Genomic DNA, 26,522 nt, shown 5'->3' with positions numbered 1-26,522 from the left:
GATTGGTCCTTCCCAACATTTTGGAAAAAACTGTTGTGCAGTTTAAGATGGAGTTTTATGCCTCAAACCCGTGGATTTGGGGCCAAATCCAGTCTCGTGTGGCTCTCCTGACCTTTGGCAGCGCCACGCTGCGTCGGCTCTTCCCTTTGCTCTGATTGGATGAGACCGGGAGTCCAAGGAAAGTGAGCACGGGCGCTCCCCATAGGTCAGCGATGACGTCCGTCCCGCGGACGGGCGACCGGATTGGCTGGCGGCGGGCAGGGGGCGGGATCTCCGTTCTAAGATGGCGGCGTCGCTCAGCTGCATGTGCAGCCGGTCGGCGCGGAACTTCTGCGGGCAAGTGCTGCGCCATCGCCGGCCGGGGGCCGGACGCAAGCGGGTGGCGGCCCCAGCGCGGAGTGAGGAGGGGCAGGCCCAGTCGCGCCGGGCCCTGTCCGCCGAGGGGCGCGGGCCCGGCGCCGGGGGGCTGGCCCAGGCCATCCTGCAGGAGAAGATGCAGCAGCGGGAACGGGCCAGGGAGGAGGCGGGAGGCGGCGGCCCGGAGGCCGGGAGGAGCGGAGGCGGCGGCGGCGGCGGCGGAGGCGGAGGCACCGAGCAGGAGCGGAAGCAGAAGCAGAGCACGGCCTACGCCAAGAAAATGGTGCTGAGGCTGGCGGGGCTACTGGGGGCGGGCAGCGCCTTCGGGGTGGTCTATGTGTTCGGTGAGTGGCAGCAGGTCCACGGGGCCCCACGTCCCCCCTTCACTGATGGAGCCCACTCAGATTTCCTATGTAAACAGTCACGGTGCAGTTGCAGGCAGGGGTTACTGGGGCAGCAGGTCCACGGGGCCCCACGTCCCCCCTTCACTGATGGAGCCCACTCAGATTTCCTATGTAAACAGTCACCGTGCAGATGCAGGCAGGGGTTACTGGGGCATCAGGTCCACGGGGCCCCACGTCCCCCCTTCACTGATGGAGCCCACTCAGATTTCCTATGTAAACAGTCACGGTGCAGTTACAGGCAGGGGTTACTGGGGCAGCAGGTCCACGGGGACCCACGTCCCCCCTTCACTGATGGAGCCCACTCAGATTTCCTATGTAAACAGTCACGGTGCAGTTGCAGGCAGGGGTTACTGGGGCAGCAGGTCCACGGGGCCCCACGTCCCCCCTTCACTGATGGAGCCCACTCAGATTTCCTATGTAAACAGTCACGGTGCAGTTGCAGGCAGGGGTTACTGGGGCAGCAGGTCCACGGGGCCCCACGTCCCCCCTTCACTGATGGAGCCCACTCAGATTTCCTATGTAAACAGTCACGGTGCAGTTGCAGGCAGGGGTTACTGGGGCAGCAGGTCCACGGGGCCCCACGTCCCCCCTTCACTGATGGAGCCCACTCAGATTTCCTATGTAAACAGTCACGGTGCAGTTGCAGGCAGGGGTTACTGGGGCAGCAGGTCCACGGGGCCCCACGTCCCCCCTTCACTGATGGAGCCCACTCAGATTTCCTATGTAAACAGTCACGGTGCAGTTGCAGGCAGGGGTTACTGGGGCAGCAGGTCCACGGGGCCCCACGTCCCCCCTTCACTGATGGAGCCCACTCAGATTTCCTATGTAAACAGTCACGGTGCAGTTGCAGGCAGGGGTTACTGGGGCAGCAGGTCCACGGGGCCCCACGTCCCCCCTTCACTGATGGAGCCCACTCAGATTTCCTATGTAAACAGTCACGGTGCAGTTGCAGGCAGGGGTTACTGGGGCAGCAGGTCCACGGGGCCCCACGTCCCCCCTTCACTGATGGAGCCCACTCAGATTTCCTATGTAAACAGTCACGGTGCAGTTGCAGGCAGGGGTTACTGGGGCAGCAGGTCCACGGGGCCCCACGTCCCCCCTTCACTGATGGAGCCCACTCAGATTTCCTATGTAAACAGTCACGGTGCAGTTACAGCCAGGGGTTACTGGGGCAGCAGGTCCACGGGGCCCCACGTCCCCCCTTCACTGATGGAGCCCACTCAGATTTCCTATGTAAACAGTCACGGTGCAGTTGCAGGCAGGGGTTACTGGGGCAGCAGGTCCACGGGGCCCCACGTCCCCCCTTCACTGATGGAGCCCACTCAGATTTCCTATGTAAACAGTCACGGTGCAGTTGCAGGCAGGGGTTACTGGGGCAGCAGGTCCACGGGGCCCCACGTCCCCCCTTCACTGATGGAGCCCACTCAGATTTCCTATGTAAACAGTCACGGTGCAGTTGCAGGCAGGGGTTACTGGGGCAGCAGGTCCACGGGGCCCCACGTCCCCCCTTCACTGATGGAGCCCAAGCCGATTTCCTATGTAAACAGTCACCGTGCAGATGCAGGCTGGTGTTACTGGGGCATCAGGTCCACGGGGACCCACGTCCCCCCCTTCACTGATGGAGCCCAAGCCGATTTCCTATGTAAACAGTCACGGTGCAGATGCAGGCAGGGGTTACAGGGGCAGCTGGTCCACGGGGCCCCACGTCCCCCCTTCACTGATGGAGCCCAAGCAGATTTCCTATGTAAACAGTCACGGTGCAGTTGCAGGCAGGGGTTACTGGGGCAGCAGGTCCACGGGGCCCCACGTCCCCCCTTCACTGATGGAGCCCACTCAGATTTCCTATGTAAACAGTCACGGTGCAGTTGCAGGCAGGGGTTACTGGGGCAGCAGGTCCACGGGGCCCCACGTCCCCCCTTCACTGATGGAGCCCACTCAGATTTCATATGTAAACAGTCACGGTGCAGTTACAGGCAGGGGTTACTGGGGCAGCAGGTCCACGGGGCCCCACGTTCCCCCTTCACTGATGGAGCCCAAGCAGATTTCCTATGTAAACAGTCACGGTGCAGATGCAGGCAGGGGTTACTGGGGCAGCAGGTCCACGGGGCCCCACGTCCCCCCTTCACTGATGGAGCCCAAGCCGATTTCCTATGTAAACAGTCACGGTGCAGTTGCAGGCAGGGGTTACTGGGGCAGCAGGTCCACGGGGCCCCACGTCCCCCCTTCACTGATGGAGCCCACTCAGATTTCCTATGTAAACAGTCACGGTGCAGTTGCAGGCAGGGGTTACTGGGGCAGCAGGTCCACGGGGCCCCACGTCCCCCCTTCACTGATGGAGCCCACTCAGATTTCCTATGTAAACAGTCACGGTGCAGTTGCAGGCAGGGGTTACTGGGGCAGCAGGTCCACGGGGCCCCACGTCCCCCCTTCACTGATGGAGCCCACTCAGATTTCCTATGTAAACAGTCACGGTGCAGTTACAGCCAGGGGTTACTGGGGCAGCAGGTCCACGGGGCCCCACGTCCCCCCTTCACTGATGGAGCCCACTCAGATTTCCTATGTAAACAGTCACGGTGCAGTTGCAGGCAGGGGTTACTGGGGCAGCAGGTCCACGGGGCCCCACGTCCCCCCTTCACTGATGGAGCCCACTCAGATTTCCTATGTAAACAGTCACGGTGCAGTTGCAGGCAGGGGTTACTGGGGCAGCAGGTCCACGGGGCCCCACGTCCCCCCTTCACTGATGGAGCCCACTCAGATTTCCTATGTAAACAGTCACGGTGCAGTTGCAGGCAGGGGTTACTGGGGCAGCAGGTCCACGGGGCCCCACGTCCCCCCTTCACTGATGGAGCCCAAGCCGATTTCCTATGTAAACAGTCACCGTGCAGATGCAGGCTGGTGTTACTGGGGCATCAGGTCCACGGGGACCCACGTCCCCCCCTTCACTGATGGAGCCCAAGCCGATTTCCTATGTAAACAGTCACGGTGCAGATGCAGGCAGGGGTTACAGGGGCAGCAGGTCCACGGGGCCCCACGTCCCCCCTTCACTGATGGAGCCCAAGCAGATTTCCTATGTAAACAGTCACGGTGCAGTTGCAGGCAGGGGTTACTGGGGCAGCAGGTCCACGGGGCCCCACGTCCCCCCTTCACTGATGGAGCCCACTCATTTTCCTATGTAAACAGTCACGGTGCAGTTGCAGGCAGGGGTTACTGGGGCAGCAGGTCCACGGGGCCCCACGTCCCCCCTTCACTGATGGAGCCCACTCAGATTTCATATGTAAACAGTCACGGTGCAGTTACAGGCAGGGGTTACTGGGGCAGCAGGTCCACGGGGCCCCACGTTCCCCCTTCACTGATGGAGCCCAAGCAGATTTCCTATGTAAACAGTCACGGTGCAGATGCAGGCAGGGGTTACTGGGGCAGCAGGTCCACGGGGCCCCACGTCCCCCCTTCACTGATGGAGCCCAAGCCGATTTCCTATGTAAACAGTCACGGTGCAGTTGCAGGCAGGGGTTACTGGGGCAGCAGGTCCACGGGGCCCCACGTCCCCCCTTCACTGATGGAGCCCACTCAGATTTCCTATGTAAACAGTCACGGTGCAGTTACAGGCAGGGGTTACTGGGGCAGCAGGTCCACGGGGCCCCACGTCCCCCCTTCACTGATGGAGCCCAAGCCGATTTCCTATGTAAACAGTCACGGTGCAGTTGCAGGCAGGGGTTACTGGGGCAGCAGGTCCACGGGGCCCCACGTCCCCCCTTCACTGATGGAGCCCAAGCAGATTTCCTATGTAAACAGTCACGGTGCAGTTACAGGCAGGGGTTACTGGGGCAGCAGGTCCACGGGGCCCCACGTCCCCCCTTCACTGATGGAGCCCAAGCCGATTTCCTATGTAAACAGTCACGGTGCAGTTACAGGCAGGGGTTACTGGGGCAGCAGGTCCACGGGGCCCCACGTCCCCCCTTCACTGATGGAGCCCACTCAGATTTCCTATGTAAACAGTCACGGTGCAGTTACAGGCAGGGGTTACTGGGGCAGCAGGTCCACGGGGCCCCACGTCCCCCCTTCACTGATGGAGCCCACTCAGATTTCCTATGTAAACAGTCACGGTGCAGTTACAGGCAGGGGTTACTGGGGCAGCAGGTCCACGGGGCCCCACGTCCCCCCTTCACTGATGGAGCCCACTCAGATTTCCTATGTAAACAGTCACGGTGCAGTTACAGGCAGGGGTTACTGGGGCAGCAGGTCCACGGGGCCCCACGTCCCCCCTTCACTGATGGAGCCCACTCAGATTTCCTATGTAAACAGTCACGGTGCAGTTACAGGCAGGGGTTACTGGGGCAGCAGGTCCACGGGGCCCCACGTTCCCCCTTCACTGATGGAGCCCAAGCAGATTTCCTATGTAAACAGTCACGGTGCAGTTGCAGGCAGGGGTTACTGGGGCAGCAGGTCCACGGGGCCCCACGTCCCCCCTTCACTGATGGAGCCCACTCAGATTTCCTATGTAAACAGTCACGGTGCAGTTACAGGCAGGGGTTACTGGGGCAGCAGGTCCACGGGGCCCCACGTTCCCCCTTCACTGATGGAGCCCAAGCAGATTTCCTATGTAAACAGTCACGGTGCAGATGCAGGCAGGGGTTACTGGGGCAGCAGGTCCACGGGGCCCCACGTCCCCTCTTCACTGATGGAGCCCACTCAGATTTCCTATGTAAACAGTCACGGTGCAGTTGCAGGCAGGGGTTACTGGGGCAGCAGGTCCACGGGGCCCCACGTCCCCCCCTTCACTGATGGAGCCCAAGCCGATTTCCTATGTAAACAGTCACCGTGCAGATGCAGGCTGGTGTTACTGGGGCATCAGGTCCACGGGGACCCACGTCCCCCCCTTCACTGATGGAGCCCAAGCCGATTTCCTATGTAAACAGTCACGGTGCAGATGCAGGCAGGGGTTACAGGGGCAGCAGGTCCACGGGGCCCCACGTCCCCCCTTCACTGATGGAGCCCAAGCAGATTTCCTATGTAAACAGTCACGGTGCAGTTGCAGGCAGGGGTTACTGGGGCAGCAGGTCCACGGGGCCCCACGTCCCCCCTTCACTGATGGAGCCCACTCAGATTTCCTATGTAAACAGTCACGGTGCAGTTGCAGGCAGGGGTTACTGGGGCAGCAGGTCCACGGGGCCCCACGTCCCCCCTTCACTGATGGAGCCCACTCAGATTTCATATGTAAACAGTCACGGTGCAGTTACAGGCAGGGGTTACTGGGGCAGCAGGTCCACGGGGCCCCACGTTCCCCCTTCACTGATGGAGCCCAAGCAGATTTCCTATGTAAACAGTCACGGTGCAGATGCAGGCAGGGGTTACTGGGGCAGCAGGTCCACGGGGCCCCACGTCCCCCCTTCACTGATGGAGCCCACTCAGATTTCCTATGTAAACAGTCACGGTGCAGTTGCAGGCAGGGGTTACTGGGGCAGCAGGTCCACGGGGCCCCACGTCCCCCCCTTCACTGATGGAGCCCAAGCCGATTTCCTATGTAAACAGTCACCGTGCAGATGCAGGCTGGTGTTACTGGGGCATCAGGTCCACGGGGACCCACGTCCCCCCCTTCACTGATGGAGCCCAAGCCGATTTCCTATGTAAACAGTCACGGTGCAGATGCAGGCAGGGGTTACAGGGGCAGCAGGTCCACGGGGCCCCACGTCCCCCCTTCACTGATGGAGCCCAAGCAGATTTCCTATGTAAACAGTCACGGTGCAGTTGCAGGCAGGGGTTACTGGGGCAGCAGGTCCATGGGGCCCCACGTCCCCCCTTCACTGATGGAGCCCACTCAGATTTCCTATGTAAACAGTCACGGTGCAGTTACAGGCAGGGGTTACTGGGGCAGCAGGTCCACGGGGCCCCACGTCCCCCCTTCACTGATGGAGCCCACTCAGATTTCCTATGTAAACAGTCACGGTGCAGTTACAGGCAGGGGTTACTGGGGCAGCAGGTCCACGGGGCCCCACGTCCCCCCTTCACTGATGGAGCCCACTCAGATTTCCTATGTAAACAGTCACGGTGCAGTTACAGGCAGGGGTTACTGGGGCAGCAGGTCCACGGGGCCCCACGTCCCCCCTTCACTGATGGAGCCCACTCAGATTTCCTATGTAAACAGTCACCGTGCAGATGCAGGCAGGGGTTACTGGGGCAGCAGGTCCACGGGGCCCCACGTCCCCCCTTCACTGATGGAGCCCACTCAGATTTCCTATGTAAACAGTCACGGTGCAGATGCAGGCAGGGGTTACTGGGGCAGCAGGTCCACGGGGCCCCACGTTCCCCCTTCACTGATGGAGCCCAAGCAGATTTCCTATGTAAACAGTCACGGTGCAGTTGCAGGCAGGGGTTACTGGGGCAGCAGGTCCACGGGGCCCCACGTCCCCCCTTCACTGATGGAGCCCACTCAGATTTCCTATGTAAACAGTCACGGTGCAGTTACAGGCAGGGGTTACTGGGGCAGCAGGTCCACGGGGCCCCACGTTCCCCCTTCACTGATGGAGCCCAAGCAGATTTCCTATGTAAACAGTCACGGTGCAGATGCAGGCAGGGGTTACTGGGGCAGCAGGTCCACGGGGCCCCACGTCCCCCCTTCACTGATGGAGCCCACTCAGATTTCCTATGTAAACAGTCACGGTGCAGTTGCAGGCAGGGGTTACTGGGGCAGCAGGTCCACGGGGCCCCACGTCCCCCCCTTCACTGATGGAGCCCAAGCCGATTTCCTATGTAAACAGTCACCGTGCAGATGCAGGCTGGTGTTACTGGGGCATCAGGTCCACGGGGACCCACGTCCCCCCCTTCACTGATGGAGCCCAAGCCGATTTCCTATGTAAACAGTCACGGTGCAGATGCAGGCAGGGGTTACAGGGGCAGCAGGTCCACGGGGCCCCACGTCCCCCCTTCACTGATGGAGCCCAAGCAGATTTCCTATGTAAACAGTCACGGTGCAGTTGCAGGCAGGGGTTACTGGGGCAGCAGGTCCACGGGGCCCCACGTCCCCCCTTCACTGATGGAGCCCACTCAGATTTCCTATGTAAACAGTCACGGTGCAGTTGCAGGCAGGGGTTACTGGGGCAGCAGGTCCACGGGGCCCCACGTTCCCCCTTCACTGATGGAGCCCAAGCAGATTTCCTATGTAAACAGTCACGGTGCAGATGCAGGCAGGGGTTACTGGGGCAGCAGGTCCACGGGGCCCCACGTCCCCCCTTCACTGATGGAGCCCACTCAGATTTCCTATGTAAACAGTCACGGTGCAGTTGCAGGCAGGGGTTACTGGGGCAGCAGGTCCACGGGGCCCCACGTCCCCCCCTTCACTGATGGAGCCCAAGCCGATTTCCTATGTAAACAGTCACCGTGCAGATGCAGGCTGGTGTTACTGGGGCATCAGGTCCACGGGGACCCACGTCCCCCCCTTCACTGATGGAGCCCAAGCCGATTTCCTATGTAAACAGTCACGGTGCAGATGCAGGCAGGGGTTACAGGGGCAGCAGGTCCACGGGGCCCCACGTCCCCCCTTCACTGATGGAGCCCAAGCAGATTTCCTATGTAAACAGTCACGGTGCAGTTGCAGGCAGGGGTTACTGGGGCAGCAGGTCCACGGGGCCCCACGTCCCCCCTTCACTGATGGAGCCCAAGCAGATTTCCTATGTAAACAGTCACGGTGCAGTTACAGGCAGGGGTTACTGGGGCAGCAGGTCCACGGGGCCCCACATCCCCCCTTCACTGATGGAGCCCACTCAGATTTCCTATGTAAACAGTCACGGTGCAGTTACAGGCAGGGGTTACTGGGGCAGCAGGTCCACGGGGCCCCACGTCCCCCCTTCACTGATGGAGCCCAAGCAGATTTCCTATGTAAACAGTCACGGTGCAGTTACAGGCAGGGGTTACTGGGGCAGCAGGTCCACGGGGCCCCACGTTCCCCCTTCACTGATGGAGCCCACTCAGATTTCCTATGTAAACAGTCACGGTGCAGTTGCAGGCAGGGGTTACTGGGGCAGCAGGTCCACGGGGCCCCACGTCCCCCCTTCACTGATGGAGCCCAAGCAGATTTCCTATGTAAACAGTCACGGTGCAGTTGCAGGCAGGGGTTACAGGGGCAGCAGGTCCACGGGGCCCCACGTCCCCCCTTCACTGATGGAGCCCACTCAGATTTCCTATGTAAACAGTCACGGTGCAGTTGCAGGCAGGGGTTACTGGGGCAGCAGGTCCACGGGGCCCCACGTCCCCCCCTTCACTGATGGAGCCCAAGCCGATTTCCTATGTAAACAGTCACCGTGCAGATGCAGGCAGGTGTTACTGGGGCATCAGGTCCACGGGGACCCACGTCCCCCCCTTCACTGATGGAGCCCAAGCCGATTTCCTATGTAAACAGTCACGGTGCAGTTGCAGGCAGGGGTTACTGGGGCAGCAGGTCCACGGGGCCCCACGTCCCCCCTTCACTGATGGAGCCCACTCAGATTTCCTATGTAAACAGTCACGGTGCAGTTACAGGTAGGGGTTACTGGGGCAGCAGGTCCACGGGGCCCCACATTCCCCCTTCACTGATAGAGCCCACTCAGATTTCCTATGTAAACAGTCACGGTGCAGTAGCAGGCAGGGGTTACTGGGGCAGCAGGTCCACGGAGCCCCACGTTCCCCCTTCACTGATGGAGCCCACTCAGATTTCCTATGTAAACAGTCACGGTGCAGTTGCAGGCAGGGGTTACTGGGAGAGCAGGTCCACGGGGCCCCACGTCTCCCTCTTCACTGATGGAGCCCACTCAGATTTCCTATGTAAACAGTCACGGTGCAGTTACAGCCAGGGGTTACTGGGGCAGCAGGTCCACGGGCCCGACGTCCCCCCCTTCACTGATGGAGCCCACTCAGATTTCCTATGTAAACAGTCACGGTGCAGTTACAGGCAGGGGTTACTGGGGCAGCAGGTCCACGGGGCCCCACGTTCCCCCTTCACTGATGGAGCCCACTCAGATTTCATATGTAAACAGTCACGGTGCAGTTGCAGTCAGGGGTAACTGGGGCAGCAGGTCCACGGGGCCCCACGTCCCCCCTTCACTGATGGAGCCCACTCAGATTTCCTATGTAAACAGTCACGGTGCAGTTGCAGGCAGGGGTTACTGGGGCAGCAGGTCCACGGGGCCCCACGTCCCCCCTTCACTGATGGAGCCCACTCAGATTTCCTATGTAAACAGTCACGGTGCAGTTGCAGGCAGGGGTTACTGGGGCAGCAGGTCCACGGGGCCCCACGTCCCCCTTTCACTGATGGAGCCCACTCAGATTTCCTATGTAAACAGTCACGGTGCAGTTGCAGGCAGGGGTTACTGGGGCTGCAGGTCCACGGGGCCCCACGTTCCCCCTTCACTGATGGAGCCCACTCAGATTTCCTATGTAAACAGTCACGGTGCAGTTGCAGGCGGGGGTTACTGGGGCAGCAGGTCCACGGGGCCCCACGTCCCCCCTTCACTGATGGAGCCCACTCAGATTTCCTATGTAAACAGTCACGGTGCAGTTGCAGGCGGGGGTTACTGGGGCAGCAGGTCCACGGGGCCCCACGTCCCCCCTTCACTGATGGAGCCCACTCAGATTTCCTATGTAAACAGTCACGGTGCAGTTGCAGGCAGGGGTTACTGGGGCATCATGTCCACGGGGCACCACGTCCCCCCCTTCACTGATGGAGCCCACTCAGATTTCCTATGTAAACAGTCACGGTGCAGTTACAGGCAGGGGTTACTGGGGCAGCAGGTCCACGGGGCCCCACGTCCCCCCTTCACTGATGGAGCCCAAGCGGATTTCCTATGTAAACAGTCACGGTGCAGTTACAGGCAGGGGTTACTGGGGCAGCAGGTCCACGGGGCCCCACGTCCCCCCTTCACTGATGGAGCCCACTCAGATTTCCTATGTAAACAGTCACGGTGCAGTTACAGGCAGGGGTTACTGGGGCAGCAGGTCCACGGGGCCCCACGTCCCCCCTTCAATGATGGAGCCCAAGCAGATTTCCTATGTAAACAGTCACGGTGCAGTAGCAGTCAGGGGTTACTGGGGCAGCAGGTCCACGGGGCCCCACGTCCCCCCTTCACTGATGGAGCCCAAGCAGATTTCCTATGTAAACAGTCACGGTGCAGTTACAGGCAGGGGTTACTGGGGCAGCAGGTCCACGGGGCCCCACGTCCCCCCTTCACTGATGGAGCCCACTCAGATTTCCTATGTAAACAGTCACGGTGCAGTTACAGGCAGGGGTTACTGGGGCAGCAGGTCCACGGGGCCCCACGTCCCCCCTTCACTGATGGAGCCCAAGCAGATTTCCTATGTAAACAGTCACGGTGCAGTTACAGGCAGGGGTTACTGGGGCAGCAGGTCCACGGGGCCCCACGTCCCCCCTTCACTGATGGAGCCCACTCAGATTTCCTATGTAAACAGTCACGGTGCAGTTACAGGCAGGGGTTACTGGGGCAGCAGGTCCACGGGCCCCACGTCCCCCCTTCACTGATGGAGCCCAAGCAGATTTCCTATGTAAACAGTCACGGTGCAGTTACAGGCAGGGGTTACTGGGGCAGCAGGTCCACGGGGCCCCACGTCCCCCCTTCACTGATGGAGCCCACTCAGATTTCCTATGTAAACAGTCACGGTGCAGTTACAGGCAGGGGTTACTGGGGCAGCAGGTCCACGGGGCCCCACGTTCCCCCTTCACTGATGGAGCCCACTCAGATTTCCTATGTAAACAGTCACGGTGCAGTTGCAGGCAGGGGTTACTGGGGCAGCAGGTCCACGGGGCCCCACGTCCCCCCTTCACTGATGGAGCCCACTCAGATTTCCTATGTAAACAGTCACGGTGCAGTTGCAGGCAGGGGTTACTGGGGCAGCAGGTCCACGGGGCCCCACGTCCCCCCCTTCACTGATGGAGCCCAAGCCGATTTCCTATGTAAACAGTCACCGTGCAGATGCAGGCAGGTGTTACTGGGGCATCAGGTCCACGGGGACTCACGTCCCCCCCTTCACTGATGGAGCCCAAGCCGATTTCCTATGTAAACAGTCACGGTGCAGTTGCAGGCAGGGGTTACTGGGGCAGCAGGTCCACGGGGCCCCACGTCCCCCCTTCACTGATGGAGCCCACTCAGATTTCCTATGTAAACAGTCACGGTGCAGTTACAGGCAGGGGTTACTGGGGCAGCAGGTCCACGGGGCCCCACGTTCCCCCTTCACTGATGGAGCCCACTCAGATTTCCTATGTAAACAGTCACGGTGCAGTTACAGGCAGGGGTTACTGGGGCAGCAGGTCCACGGGGCCCCACGTCCCCCCTTCACTGATGGAGCCCAAGCAGATTTCCTATGTAAACAGTCACGGTGCAGTTACAGGCAGGGGTTACTGGGGCAGCAGGTCCACGGGGCCCCACGTTCCCCCTTCACTGATGGAGCCCACTCAGATTTCCTATGTAAACAGTCACGGTGCAGTTGCAGGCAGGGGTTACTGGGGCAGCAGGTCCACGGGGCCCCACGTCCCCCCTTCACTGATGGAGCCCAAGCAGATTTCCTATGTAAACAGTCACGGTGCAGTTGCAGGCAGGGGTTACAGGGGCAGCAGGTCCACGGGGCCCCACGTCCCCCCTTCACTGATGGAGCCCACTCAGATTTCCTATGTAAACAGTCACGGTGCAGTTGCAGGCAGGGGTTACTGGGGCAGCAGGTCCACGGGGCCCCACGTCCCCCCCTTCACTGATGGAGCCCAAGCCGATTTCCTATGTAAACAGTCACCGTGCAGATGCAGGCAGGTGTTACTGGGGCATCAGGTCCACGGGGACCCACGTCCCCCCCTTCACTGATGGAGCCCAAGCCGATTTCCTATGTAAACAGTCACGGTGCAGTTGCAGGCAGGGGTTACTGGGGCAGCAGGTCCACGGGGCCCCACGTCCCCCCTTCACTGATGGAGCCCACTCAGATTTCCTATGTAAACAGTCACGGTGCAGTTACAGGTAGGGGTTACTGGGGCAGCAGGTCCACGGGGCCCCACATTCCCCCTTCACTGATAGAGCCCACTCAGATTTCCTATGTAAACAGTCACGGTGCAGTAGCAGGCAGGGGTTACTGGGGCAGCAGGTCCACGGAGCCCCACGTTCCCCCTTCACTGATGGAGCCCACTCAGATTTCCTATGTAAACAGTCACGGTGCAGTTGCAGGCAGGGGTTACTGGGAGAGCAGGTCCACGGGGCCCCACGTCTCCCTCTTCATGATGGAGCCCACTCAGATTTCCTATGTAAACAGTCACGGTGCAGTTACAGCCAGGGGTTACTGGGGCAGCAGGTCCACGGGCCCGACGTCCCCCCCTTCACTGATGGAGCCCACTCAGATTTCCTATGTAAACAGTCACGGTGCAGTTACAGGCAGGGGTTACTGGGGCAGCAGGTCCACGGGGCCCCACGTTCCCCCTTCACTGATGGAGCCCACTCAGATTTCATATGTAAACAGTCACGGTGCAGTTGCAGTCAGGGGTTACTGGGGCAGCAGGTCCACGGGGCCCCACGTCCCCCCTTCACTGATGGAGCCCACTCAGATTTCCTATGTAAACAGTCACGGTGCAGTTGCAGGCAGGGGTTACTGGGGCAGCAGGTCCACGGGGCCCCACGTCCCCCCTTCACTGATGGAGCCCACTCAGATTTCCTATGTAAACAGTCACGGTGCAGTTGCAGGCAGGGGTTACTGGGGCAGCAGGTCCACGGGGCCCCACGTCCCCCCTTCACTGATGGAGCCCACTCAGATTTCCTATGTAAACAGTCACGGTGCAGTTGCAGGCAGGGGTTACTGGGGCTGCAGGTCCACGGGGCCACACGTTCCCCCTTCACTGATGGAGCCCACTCAGATTTCCTATGTAAACAGTCACGGTGCAGTTGCAGGCGGGGGTTACTGGGGCAGCAGGTCCACGGGGCCCCACGTCCCCCCTTCACTGATGGAGCCCACTCAGATTTCCTATGTAAACAGTCACGGTGCAGTTGCAGGCGGGGGTTACTGGGGCAGCAGGTCCACGGGGCCCCACGTCCCCCCTTCACTGATGGAGCCCACTCAGATTTCCTATGTAAACAGTCACGGTGCAGTTGCAGGCAGGGGTTACTGGGGCATCATGTCCACGGGGCACCACGTCCCCCCCTTCACTGATGGAGCCCACTCAGATTTCCTATGTAAACAGTCACGGTGCAGTTACAGGCAGGGGTTACTGGGGCAGCAGGTCCACGGGGCCCCACGTCCCCCCTTCACTGATGGAGCCCAAGCAGATTTCCTATGTAAACAGTCACGGTGCAGTTACAGGCAGGGGTTACTGGGGCAGCAGGTCCACGGGGCCCCACGTCCCCCCTTCACTGATGGAGCCCACTCAGATTTCCTATGTAAACAGTCACGGTGCAGTTACAGGCAGGGGTTACTGGGGCAGCAGGTCCACGGGGCCCCACGTCCCCCCTTCACTGATGGAGCCCAAGCAGATTTCCTATGTAAACAGTCACGGTGCAGTAGCAGGCAGGGGTTACTGGGGCAGCAGGTCCACGGGGCCCCACGTCCCCCCTTCACTGATGGAGCCCAAGCAGATTTCCTATGTAAACAGTCACGGTGCAGTTACAGGCAGGGGTTACTGGGGCAGCAGGTCCACGGGGCCCCACGTCCCCCCTTCACTGATGGAGCCCACTCAGATTTCCTATGTAAACAGTCACGGTGCAGTTACAGGCAGGGGTTACTGGGGCAGCAGGTCCACGGGGCCCCACGTCCCCCCTTCACTGATGGAGCCCAAGCAGATTTCCTATGTAAACAGTCACGGTGCAGTTACAGGCAGGGGTTACTGGGGCAGCAGGTCCACGGGGCCCCACGTCCCCCCTTCACTGATGGAGCCCACTCAGATTTCCTATGTAAACAGTCATGGTGCAGTTACAGGCAGGGGTTACTGGGGCAGCAGGTCCACGGGCCCCACGTCCCCCCTTCACTGATGGAGCCCAAGCAGATTTCCTATGTAAACAGTCACGGTGCAGTTACAGGCAGGGGTTACTGGGGCAGCAGGTCCACGGGGCCCCACGTCCCCCCTTCACTGATGGAGCCCACTCAGATTTCCTATGTAAACAGTCACGGTGCAGTTACAGGCAGGGGTTACTGGGGCAGCAGGTCCACGGGGCCCCACGTTCCCCCTTCACTGATGGAGCCCACTCAGATTTCCTATGTAAACAGTCACGGTGCAGTTGCAGGCAGGGGTTACTGGGGCAGCAGGACCACGGGGCCCCACGTCCCCCCTTCACTGATGGAGCCCACTCAGATTTCCTATGTAAACAGTCACGGTGCAGTTGCAGGCAGGGGTTACTGGGGCAGCAGGTCCACGGGGCCCCACGTCCCCCCCTTCACTGATGGAGCCCAAGCCGATTTCCTATGTAAACAGTCACCGTGCAGATGCAGGCAGGTGTTACTGGGGCATCAGGTCCACGGGGACCCACGTCCCCCCCTTCACTGATGGAGCCCAAGCCGATTTCCTATGTAAACAGTCACGGTGCAGTTGCAGGCAGGGGTTACTGGGGCAGCAGGTCCACGGGGCCCCACGTCCCCCCTTCACTGATGGAGCCCACTCAGATTTCCTATGTAAACAGTCACGGTGCAGTTACAGGCAGGGGTTACTGGGGCAGCAGGTCCACGGGGCCCCACGTTCCCCCTTCACTGATGGAGCCCACTCAGATTTCCTATGTAAACAGTCACGGTGCAGTTGCAGGCAGGGGTTACTGGGGCAGCAGGTCCACGGGGCCCCACGTCCCCCCTTCACTGATGGAGCCCACTCAGATTTCCTATGTAAACAGTCACGGTGCAGTTGCAGGCAGGGGTTACTGGGGCAGCAGGTCCACGGGGCCCCACGTCCCCCCCTTCACTGATGGAGCCCAAGCCGATTTCCTATGTAAACAGTCACCGTGCAGATGCAGGCAGGTGTTACTGGGGCATCAGGTCCACGGGGACCCACGTCCCCCCCTTCACTGATGGAGCCCAAGCCGATTTCCTATGTAAACAGTCACGGTGCAGATGCAGGCAGGTGTTACTGGGGCAGAAGGTCCACGGGGCCCCACGTTCCCCCTTCACTGATGGAGCCCACTCAGATTTCCTATGTAAACAGTCACGGTGCAGTTGCAGTCAGGGGTTACTGGGGCAGCAGGTCCACGGGGCCCCACGTCCCCCCTTCACTGATGGAGCCCACTCAGATTTCCTATGTAAACAGTCACGGTGCAGTTGCAGGCAGGGGTTACTGGGGCAGCAGGTCCACGGGGCCCCACGTCCCCCCTTCACTGATGGAGCCCACTCAGATTTCCTATGTAAACAGTCACGGTGCAGTTGCAGGCAGGGGTTACTGGGGCAGCAGGTCCACGGGGCCCCACGTCCCCCCTTCACTGATGGAGCCCACTCAGATTTCCTATGTAAACAGTCACGGTGCAGTTGCAGGCAGGGGTTACTGGGGCTGCAGGTCCACGGGGCCCCACGTTCCCCCTTCACTGATGGAGCCCACTCAGATTTCCTATGTAAACAGTCACGGTGCAGTTGCAGGCGGGGGTTACTGGGGCAGCAGGTCCACGGGGCCCCACGTCCCCCCTTCACTGATGGAGCCCACTCAGATTTCCTATGTAAACAGTCACGGTGCAGTTGCAGGCGGGGGTTACTGGGGCAGCAGGTCCACGGGGCCCCACGTCCCCCCTTCACTGATGGAGCCCACTCAGATTTCCTATGTAAACAGTCACGGTGCAGTTGCAGGCAGGGGTTACTGGGGCATCATGTCCACGGGGCACCACGTCCCCCCCTTCACTGATGGAGCCCAAGCAGATTTCATATGTAAACAGTCACGGTGCAGTTGCAGGCAGGGGTTACTGGGGCAGCAGGTCCACGGGGCCCCACGTCCCCCCCTTCACTGATGGAGCCCAAGCCGATGTCCTATGTAAACAGTCACGGTGCAGATGCAGGCAGGTGTTACTGGGGCAGCAGGTCCACGGGGCCCCACGTCCCCCCTTCACTGATGGAGCCCAAGCAGATTTCCTATGTAAACAGTCACGGTGCAGTTACAGGCAGGGGTTACTGGGGCAGCAGGTCTACGGGGCCCCACGTTCCCCCTTCACTGATGGAGCCCACTCAGATTTCCTATGTAAACAGTCACGGTGCAGTTGCAGGCAGGGGTTACTGGGGCAGCAGGTCCACGGGGCCCCACGTCCCCCCTTCACTGATGGAGCCCAAGCAGATTTCCTATGTAAACAGTCACGGTGCAGTTGCAGGCAGGGGTTACAGGGGCAGCAGGTCCACGGGGCCCCACGTCCCCCCTTCACTGATGGAGCCCACTCAGATTTCCTATGTAAACAGTCACGGTGCAGTTGCAGGCAGGGGTTACTGGGGCAGCAGGTCCACGGGGCCCCACGTCCCCCCCTTCACTGATGGAGCCCAAGCCGATTTCCTATGTAAACAGTCACGGTGCAGATGCAGGCAGGTGTTACTGGGGCATCAGGTCCACGGGGACCCACGTCCCCCCCTTCACTGATGGAGCCCAAGCCGATTTCCTATGTAAACAGTCACGGTGCAGTTGCAGGCAGGGGTTACTGGGGCAGCAGGTCCACGGGGCCCCACGTCCCCCCTTCACTGATGGAGCCCACTCAGATTTCCTATGTAAACAGTCACGGTGCAGTTACAGGCAGGGGTTACTGGGGCAGCAGGTCCACGGGGCCCCACGTTCCCCCTTCACTGATGGAGCCCACTCAGATTTCCTATGTAAACAGTCACGGTGCAGTTGCAGGCAGGGGTTACTGGGGCAGCAGGTCCTCGGGGCCCCACGTCCCCCCTTCACTGATGGAGCCCACTCAGATTTCCTATGTAAACAGTCACGGTGCAGTTGCAGGCAGGGGTTACTGGGGCAGCAGGTCCACGGGGCCCCACGTCCCCCCCTTCACTGATGGAGCCCAAGCCGATTTCCTATGTAAACAGTCACCGTGCAGATGCAGGCAGGTGTTACTGGGGCATCAGGTCCACGGGGACCCACGTCCCCCCCTTCACTGATGGAGCCCAAGCAGATTTCCTATGTAAACAGTCACGGTGCAGATGCAGGCAGGTGTTACTGGGGCAGAAGGTCCACGGGGCCCCACGTTCCCCCTTCACTGATGGAGCCCACTCAGATTTCCTATGTAAACAGTCACGGTGCAGTTGCAGGCAGGGGTTACTGGGGCAGCAGGTCCACGGGGCCCCACGTCCCCCCTTCACTGATGGAGCCCACTCAGATTTCCTATGTAAACAGTCACGGTGCAGTTGCAGGCAGGGGTTACTGGGGCAGCAGGTCCACGGGTCCCCACGTCCCCCCTTCACTGATGGAGCCCAAGCAGATTTCCTATGTAAACAGTCACGGTGCAGTTGCAGGCAGGGGTTACTGGGGCAGCAGGTCCACGGGGCCCGACGTCCCCCCCTTCACTGATGGAGCCCACTCAGATTTCCTATGTAAACAGTCACGGTGCAGTTACAGGTAGGGGTTACTGGGGCAGCAGGTCCACGGGGCCCCACATTCCCCCTTCACTGATAGAGCCCACTCAGATTTCCTATGTAAACAGTCACGGTGCAGTAGCAGGCAGGGGTTACTGGGGCAGCAGGTCCACGGGGCCCCACGTTCCCCCTTCACTGATGGAGCCCACTCAGATTTCCTATGTAAACAGTCACGGTGCAGTTGCAGGCAGGGGTTACTGGGAGAGCAGGTCCACGGGGCCCCACGTCTCCCTCTTCACTGATGGAGCCCACTCAGATTTCCTATGTAAACAGTCACGGTGCAGTTACAGGCAGGGGTTACTGGGGCAGCAGGTCCACGGGCCCGACGTCCCCCCCTTCACTGATGGAGCCCACTCAGATTTCCTATGTAAACAGTCACGGTGCAGTTACAGGCAGGGGTTACTGGGACAGCAGGTCCACGGGGCCCCACGTTCCCACTTCACTGATGGAGCCCACTCAGATTTCCTATGTAAACAGTCACGGTGCAGTAGAAGGCAGGGGTTACTGGGGCAGCAGGTCCACGGGGCCTCACGTTCCACCTTCACTGATGGAGCCCACTCAGATTTCCTATGTAAACAGTCACGGTGCAGTTACAGGCAGGGGTTACTGGGGCAACAGGTCCACGGGGCCCCACGTCTCCCCCTTCACTGATGGAGCCCACTCAGATTTCCTATGTAAACAGTCACGGTGCAGTTACAGGCAGGGGTTACTGGGGCAGCAGGTCCACGGGGCCCCACGTTCCCCCTTCACTGATGGAGCCCACTCAGATTTCATATGTAAACAGTCACGGTGCAGTTGCAGTCAGGGGTTACTGGGGCAGCAGGTCCACGGGGCCCCACGTCCCCCCTTCACTGATGGAGCCCACTCAGATTTCCTATGTAAACAGTCACGGTGCAGTTGCAGGCAGGGGTTACTGGGGCAGCAGGTCCACGGGGCCCCACGTCCCCCCTTCACTGATGGAGCCCACTCAGATTTCCTATGTAAACAGTCACGGTGCAGTTGCAGGCAGGGGTTACTGGGGCAGCAGGTCCACGGGGCCCCACGTCCCCCCTTCACTGATGGAGCCCACTCAGATTTCCTATGTAAACAGTCACGGTGCAGTTGCAGGCAGGGGTTACTGGGGCAGCAGGTCCACGGGGCCCCACCTCCCCGCTTCACTGATGGAGCCCAAGCAGATTTCCTATGTAAACAGTCACGGTGCAGTTACAGGCAGGGGTTACTGGGGCAGCAGGTCCACGGGGCCCCACGTCCCCCCTTCACTGATGGAGCCCACTCAGATTTCCTATGTAAACAGTCACGGTGCAGTTACAGGCAGGGGTTACTGGGGCAGCAGGTCCACGGGGCCCCACGTCCCCCCTTCACTGATGGAGCCCAAGCAGATTTCCTATGTAAACAGTCACGGTGCAGTAGCAGGCAGGGGTTACTGGGGCAGCAGGTCCACGGGGCCCCACGTCCCCCCTTCACTGATGGAGCCCAAGCAGATTTCCTATGTAAACAGTCACGGTGCAGTTACAGGCAGGGGTTACTGGGGCAGCAGGTCCACGGGGCCCCACGTCCCCCCTTCACTGATGGAGCCCACTCAGATTTCCTATGTAAACAGTCACGGTGCAGTTACAGGCAGGGGTTACTGGGGCAGCAGGTCCACGGGGCCCCACGTCCCCCCTTCACTGATGGAGCCCAAGCAGATTTCCTATGTAAACAGTCACGGTGCAGTTACAGGCAGGGGTTACTGGGGCAGCAGGTCCACGGGGCCCCACGTCCCCCCTTCACTGATGGAGCCCACTCAGATTTCCTATGTAAACAGTCACGGTGCAGTTACAGGCAGGGGTTACTGGGGCAGCAGGTCCACGGGCCCCACGTCCCCCCTTCACTGATGGAGCCCAAGCAGATTTCCTATGTAAACAGTCACGGTGCAGTTACAGGCAGGGGTTACTGGGGCAGCAGGTCCACGGGGCCCCACGTCCCCCCTTCACTGATGGAGCCCACTCAGATTTCCTATGTAAACAGTCACGGTGCAGTTACAGGCAGGGGTTACTGGGGCAGCAGGTCCACGGGGCCCCACGTTCCCCCTTCACTGATGGAGCCCACTCAGATTTCCTATGTAAACAGTCACGGTGCAGTTGCAGGCAGGGGTTACTGGGGCAGCAGGTCCACGGGGCCCCACGTCCCCCCTTCACTGATGGAGCCCACTCAGATTTCCTATGTAAACAGTCACGGTGCAGTTGCAGGCAGGGGTTACTGGGGCAGCAGGTCCACGGGGCCCCACGTCCCCCCCTTCACTGATGGAGCCCAAGCCGATTTCCTATGTAAACAGTCACCGTGCAGATGCAGGCAGGTGTTACTGGGGCATCAGGTCCACGGGGACCCACGTCCCCCCCTTCACTGATGGAGCCCAAGCCGATTTCCTATGTAAACAGTCACGGTGCAGTTGCAGGCAGGGGTTACTGGGGCAGCAGGTCCACGGGGCCCCACGTCCCCCCTTCACTGATGGAGCCCACTCAGATTTCCTATGTAAACAGTCACGGTGCAGTTACATGCAGGGGTTACTGGGGCAGCAGGTCCACGGGGCCCCACGTTCCCCCTTCACTGATGGAGCCCACTCAGATTTCCTATGTAAACAGTCACGGTGCAGTTGCAGGCAGGGGTTACTGGGGCAGCAGGTCCACGGGGCCCCACGTCCCCCCTTCACTGATGGAGCCCACTCAGATTTCCTATGTAAACAGTCACGGTGCAGTTGCAGGCAGGGGTTACTGGGGCAGCAGGTCCACGGGGCCCCACGTCCCCCCCTTCACTGATGGAGCCCAAGCCGATTTCCTATGTAAACAGTCACCGTGCAGATGCAGGCAGGTGTTACTGGGGCATCAGGTCCACGGGGACCCACGTCCCCCCCTTCACTGATGGAGCCCAAGCCGATTTCCTATGTAAACAGTCACGGTGCAGATGCAGGCAGGTGTTACTGGGGCAGAAGGTCCACGGGGCCCCACGTTCCCCCTTCACTGATGGAGCCCACTCAGATTTCCTATGTAAACAGTCACGGTGCAGTTGCAGGCAGGGGTTACTGGGGCAGCAGGTCCACGGGGCCCCACGTCCCCCCTTCACTGATGGAGCCCACTCAGATTTCCTATGTAAACAGTCACGGTGCAGTTGCAGGCAGGGGTTACTGGGGCAGCAGGTCCACGGGTCCCCACGTCCCCCCTTCACTGATGGAGCCCAAGCAGATTTCCTATGTAAACAGTCACGGTGCAGTTGCAGGCAGGGGTTACTGGGGCAGCAGGTCCACGGGGCCCGACGTCCCCCCCTTCACTGATGGAGCCCACTCAGATTTCCTATGTAAACAGTCACGGTGCAGTTACAGGTAGGGGTTACTGGGGCAGCAGGTCCACGGGGCCCCACATTCCCCCTTCACTGATAGAGCCCACTCAGATTTCCTATGTAAACAGTCACGGTGCAGTAGCAGGCAGGGGTTACTGGGGCAGCAGGTCCACGGGGCCCCACGTTCCCCCTTCACTGATGGAGCCCACTCAGATTTCCTATGTAAACAGTCACGGTGCAGTTGCAGGCAGGGGTTACTGGGAGAGCAGGTCCACGGGGCCCCACGTCTCCCTCTTCACTGATGGAGCCCACTCAGATTTCCTATGTAAACAGTCACGGTGCAGTTAAAGGCAGGGGTTACTGGGGCAGCAGGTCCACGGGCCCGACGTCCCCCCCTTCACTGATGGAGCCCACTCAGATTTCCTATGTAAACAGTCACGGTGCAGTTACAGGCAGGGGTTACTGGGACAGCAGGTCCACGGGGCCCCACGTTCCCACTTCACTGATGGAGCCCACTCAGATTTCCTATGTAAACAGTCACGGTGCAGTAGAAGGCAGGGGTTACTGGGGCAGCAGGTCCACGGGTCCTCACGTTCCACCTTCACTGATGGAGCCCACTCAGATTTCCTATGTAAACAGTCACGGTGCAGTTACAGGCAGGGGTTACTGGGGCAGCAGGTCCACGGGGCCCCACGTCTCCCCCTTCACTGATGGAGCCCACTCAGATTTCCTATGTAAACAGTCACGGTGCAGTTACAGGCAGGGGTTACTGGGGCAGCAGGTCCACGGGGCCCCACGTTCCCCCTTCACTGATGGAGCCCACTCAGATTTCATATGTAAACAGTCACGGTGCAGTTGCAGTCAGGGGTTACTGGGGCAGCAGGTCCACGGGGCCCCACGTCCCCCCTTCACTGATGGAGCCCACTCAGATTTCCTATGTAAACAGTCACGGTGCAGTTGCAGGCAGGGGTTACTGGGGCAGCAGGTCCACGGGGCCCCACGTCCCCCCTTCACTGATGGAGCCCACTCAGATTTCCTATGTAAACAGTCACGGTGCAGTTGCAGGCAGGGGTTACTGGGGCAGCAGGTCCACGGGGCCCCACGTCCCCCCTTCACTGATGGAGCCCACTCAGATTTCCTATGTAAACAGTCACGGTGCAGTTGCAGGCAGGGGTTACTGGGGCTGCAGGTCCACGGGGCCCCACGTTCCCCCTTCACTGATGGAGCCCACTCAGATTTCCTATGTAAACAGTCACGGTGCAGTTGCAGGCGGGGGTTACTGGGGCAGCAGGTCCACGGGGCCCCACGTCCCCCCTTCACTGATGGAGCCCACTCAGATTTCCTATGTAAACAGTCACGGTGCAGTTGCAGGCGGGGGTTACTGGGGCAGCAGGTCCACGGGGCCCCACGTCCCCCCTTCACTGATGGAGCCCACTCAGATTTCCTATGTAAACAGTCACGGTGCAGTTGCAGGCAGGGGTTACTGGGGCATCATGTCCACGGGGCACCACGTCACCCCCTTCACTGATGGAGCCCAAGCAGATTTCATATGTAAACAGTCACGGTGCAGTTGCAGGCAGGGGTTACTGGGGCAGCAGGTCCACGGGGCCCCACGTCCCCCCCTTCACTGATGGAGCCCAAGCCGATGTCCTATGTAAACAGTCACGGTGCAGATGCAGGCAGGTGTTACTGGGGCAGCAGGTCCATGGGGCCCCACGTCCCCCCTTCACTGATGGAGCCCAAGCAGATTTCCTATGTAAACAGTCACGGTGCAGTTGCAGGCAGGGGTTACTGGGGCAGCAGGTCCACGGGGCCCCACGTCCCCCCTTCACTGATGGAGCCCAAGCAGATTTCCTATGTAAACAGTCACGGTGCAGTTGCAGGCAGGGGTTACAGGGGCAGCAGGTCCACGGGGCCCCACGTCCCCCCTTCACTGATGGAGCCCACTCAGATTTCCTATGTAAACAGTCGCGGTGCAGTTGCAGGCAGGGGTTACTGGGGCAGCAGGTCCACGGGGCCCCACGTCCCCCCTTCACTGATGGAGCCCACTCAGATTTCCTATGTAAACAGTCACGGTGCAGTTGCAGGCAGGGGTTACTGGGGCAGCATGTCCACGGGGCCCCACGTCCCCCCCTTCACTGATGGAGCCCACTCAGATTTCCTATGTAAACAGTCACGGTGCAGTTGCAGGCAGGGGTTACTGGGGTAGCAGGTCCACGGGGCCCCATGTCTCCCCCTTCACTGATGGAGCCCACTCAGATTTCCTATGTAAACAGTCACGGAGCAGTTGCAGGCAGGGGTTACTGGGGCAGCAGGTCCACGGGCCCCACGTCCCCCCTTCACTGATGGAGCCCAAGCAGATTTCCTATGTAAACAGTCATGGTGCAGTTGCAGGCAGGGATTACTGGGAGAGCAGGTCCACGGGGCCCCACGTCCCCCCTTCACTGATGGTGCCCAAGCAGATTTCCTATGTAAACAGTCACGGTTCAGTTGCAGGCAGGGCTTACTGGGGCAGCAGGTCCACGGGGCCCCACGTCTCCCCCTTCACTGATGGAGCCCACTCAGATTTCCTATGTAAACAGTCACGGTGCAGTTGCAGGCAGGGGTTACTGGGAGAGCAGGTCCACGGGGCCCCACGTCTCCCCCTTCACTGATGGAGCCCACTCAGATTTCCTCTGTAAACAGTCACGGTGCAGTTGCAGGCAGGGGTTACTTGGGAAGCAGGTCCACGGGGCCCCACGTCTCCCCCTTCACTGATGGAGCACACTCAGATTTCCTATGTAAACAGTCACGGTGCAGTTGCAGGCAGGGGTTACTGGGGCAGCAGTTCCACGGGGCCCCACATCTCCCCCTTCACTGATGGAGCCCACTCAGATTTCCTATATAAACAGTCACGGTGCAGTTGCAGGCAGGGGTTACTGGGGCAGCAGGTCCACGGGGCCCCACGTCTCCCCCTTCACTGATGGAGCCCAAGCAGATTTCCTATGTAAACAGTCACGGTGCAGTTGCAGGCAGGGGTTACTGGGGCAGCAGGTCCACGTTGCCCCACGTTTTCTCCCTTCATCAATGTAACCCATTCAGGTTTCCTACATCAATTGTCATGGAGCAATTTTAGACAGGGGTCGCTGCGGGCTCCAACTAATGTCTTCTCTGTCGCCCACTTGAGTTTCCGACGTTAACTGTCACGGAGCAATTGCAGGCAGGGGTCACTTGTGCAGCAGGTCCATGGTATCCCCACATTTTCCCCCATCTCCAGTGTCTTCTCTGTTGCCTGCTAGAGCTTTTATTTCTTGTGTCACAGTGAAGACATGTGTCACTGGGACAACAGATCCATAGTGTCACCTGTCACTAATGTAGCCTGCTCAGATTTCCTGTATCAACTGTCATGGTGCAGTTGCAGACAGGTCCATAGCATCACTACTTCACCAATGTCCTGTCTGTCACCTGTTGGGGTTTCCTTTTGTCAACTGTCCTAGTGTAGTTGCAAACACTTGGAGTTCCAGAAACTTGGCCTCCTGCATTGATTAAATATGAAGTTTTTTCCTGATCAGCTTAAACATAATGGTATAAATATTGAATTTCCAATTTCAGGTAATTGCCCTCACCCCCCCCCCCCCCAACCCACCTCTGTCTGCTTCCACTGTTTCGTCTCTCCTTTAGCTGTTCCTGTACTCTCTGTTGCCTCCCAGTCAAGTCTGTAAAACACAAACGTCTGCAGACATTGTGGTTGAAGTAAAAACATAATGCTGGAGAAACTCAGATGGTCAAACTGTGTACTTTGTGCAACAAAAATAAAGATACGTAACCAAAGTTTTGGGCACCAGTGACAGGGACCACCCAGTGGCCAACCATTTCAGTTCTGCTTCCCACTCCCATGCTCACGTGTCTGTCCATGGCCTTGTGTACTATCCCACCAAGACCACCCATAAATGGGAGGAACAACACCTGATTTTCTGTCTGGGTCCTCTACAGCCAAATGGCATTAACATCGACTTTTCTGGTTTCTGCTAACCTGCTCTCCTTTCCCCTTCCCCCCACCCCCCCATTCTTTCCCTCAGCTTTCCACACTCTTCCCTCTCTCTCCACCTAGCCATCCCTCCTCCCTTGCTTGCTGCTATGCCCCTTCCCTTCTCCACGTGTCACCTCCAGCCTTTGCTGTCATGCTGCTCCCCACTTCCCATTTTATTTGGATGCCTGCTGACAGTTTTCCATACCTTGATGAAGAGCCCGAAATCTTGGTTACGTATCTTTATCTTTCCTATATAAAGGACACTGTCTGACCTGCTGAGTTCTCCAGGATTGTGTTATACATTATTTTCCATCCCAAGTGGATGTGAGATCCTGACAGACTTTCTTGAATGGTTAAGTTACTGGATAAATAAGCAACTCGAGTACTGAAGTTAATAGGTAGATTCAGCAACAATTAAAGCAAGGGATAAGATGGTGTTTGTTGACAGTACTTGGACTAGTCAGGCTTTACTACAGACCATGGAGAGAAATAATTTTCTTAAACCACCAAGTTTGCACATATTGAGGTTTTTTCACGGTGGGAGTCGAAACAGGAACTTTGGTTTAAGTTTCTTGCCACATTGTACCTGGTGCAGTGAGAAGGGTTCTTCCGTGAACAGGTCAATTTTAATACCTGTACAGTAGTTTAAAGTAAAAAAAAATAGGAGCATTATCAGAGTATTTTATAGAAAAGTTCTAATGAGTGCTGGATGAGTTTGGGCATCGTTTTTAAGAAGATTATAAGATCGGTGAAGGTATCTTCACCTTTTCTATACAAAGTGAAGGGAGGAAAGTTTTGGGGAGACATCAAAGGTTGGTTTTTATTGCACTGAGTCGTGGGTTCTTGGAATGCATTGCCAGGAATGGTGGAGGCTGAAACTTTGGGACATTTAAGAGACTATTACTCAGGCACATGAATGA

The 26,522-nt window shown here is 59.1% G+C and overlaps 1 protein-coding gene across 3 annotated transcripts in view; it reads left to right on the top strand.

Moving 5' to 3' along the window:
• Positions 1-270: 270 nt before the first annotated feature.
• The window catches only part of timm50 (translocase of inner mitochondrial membrane 50 homolog (S. cerevisiae)), a 149,160-nt gene continuing 122,908 nt past the window's right edge, over positions 271-26,522 (top strand). For 2 of the 3 annotated variants that reach the window (XM_069909404.1, XM_069909403.1), the window contains exon 1: positions 271-701. In XM_069909404.1, coding sequence (XP_069765505.1) covers positions 284-701 — 418 coding nt within the window. In that variant the 5' untranslated portion in view covers positions 271-283. The remainder of the gene's footprint in view (positions 702-26,522) is intronic. The other variant, XM_069909402.1, reaches the window with a different exon arrangement.

This window comes from Narcine bancroftii, chromosome 13 (genome assembly GCF_036971445.1).
Source record: "Narcine bancroftii isolate sNarBan1 chromosome 13, sNarBan1.hap1, whole genome shotgun sequence".
Taxonomy (NCBI): domain Eukaryota; kingdom Metazoa; phylum Chordata; class Chondrichthyes; order Torpediniformes; family Narcinidae; genus Narcine; species Narcine bancroftii.
Note: the sequence above shows the minus strand (reverse complement) of the source record. Positions and strands in the feature narration are given on the sequence as shown.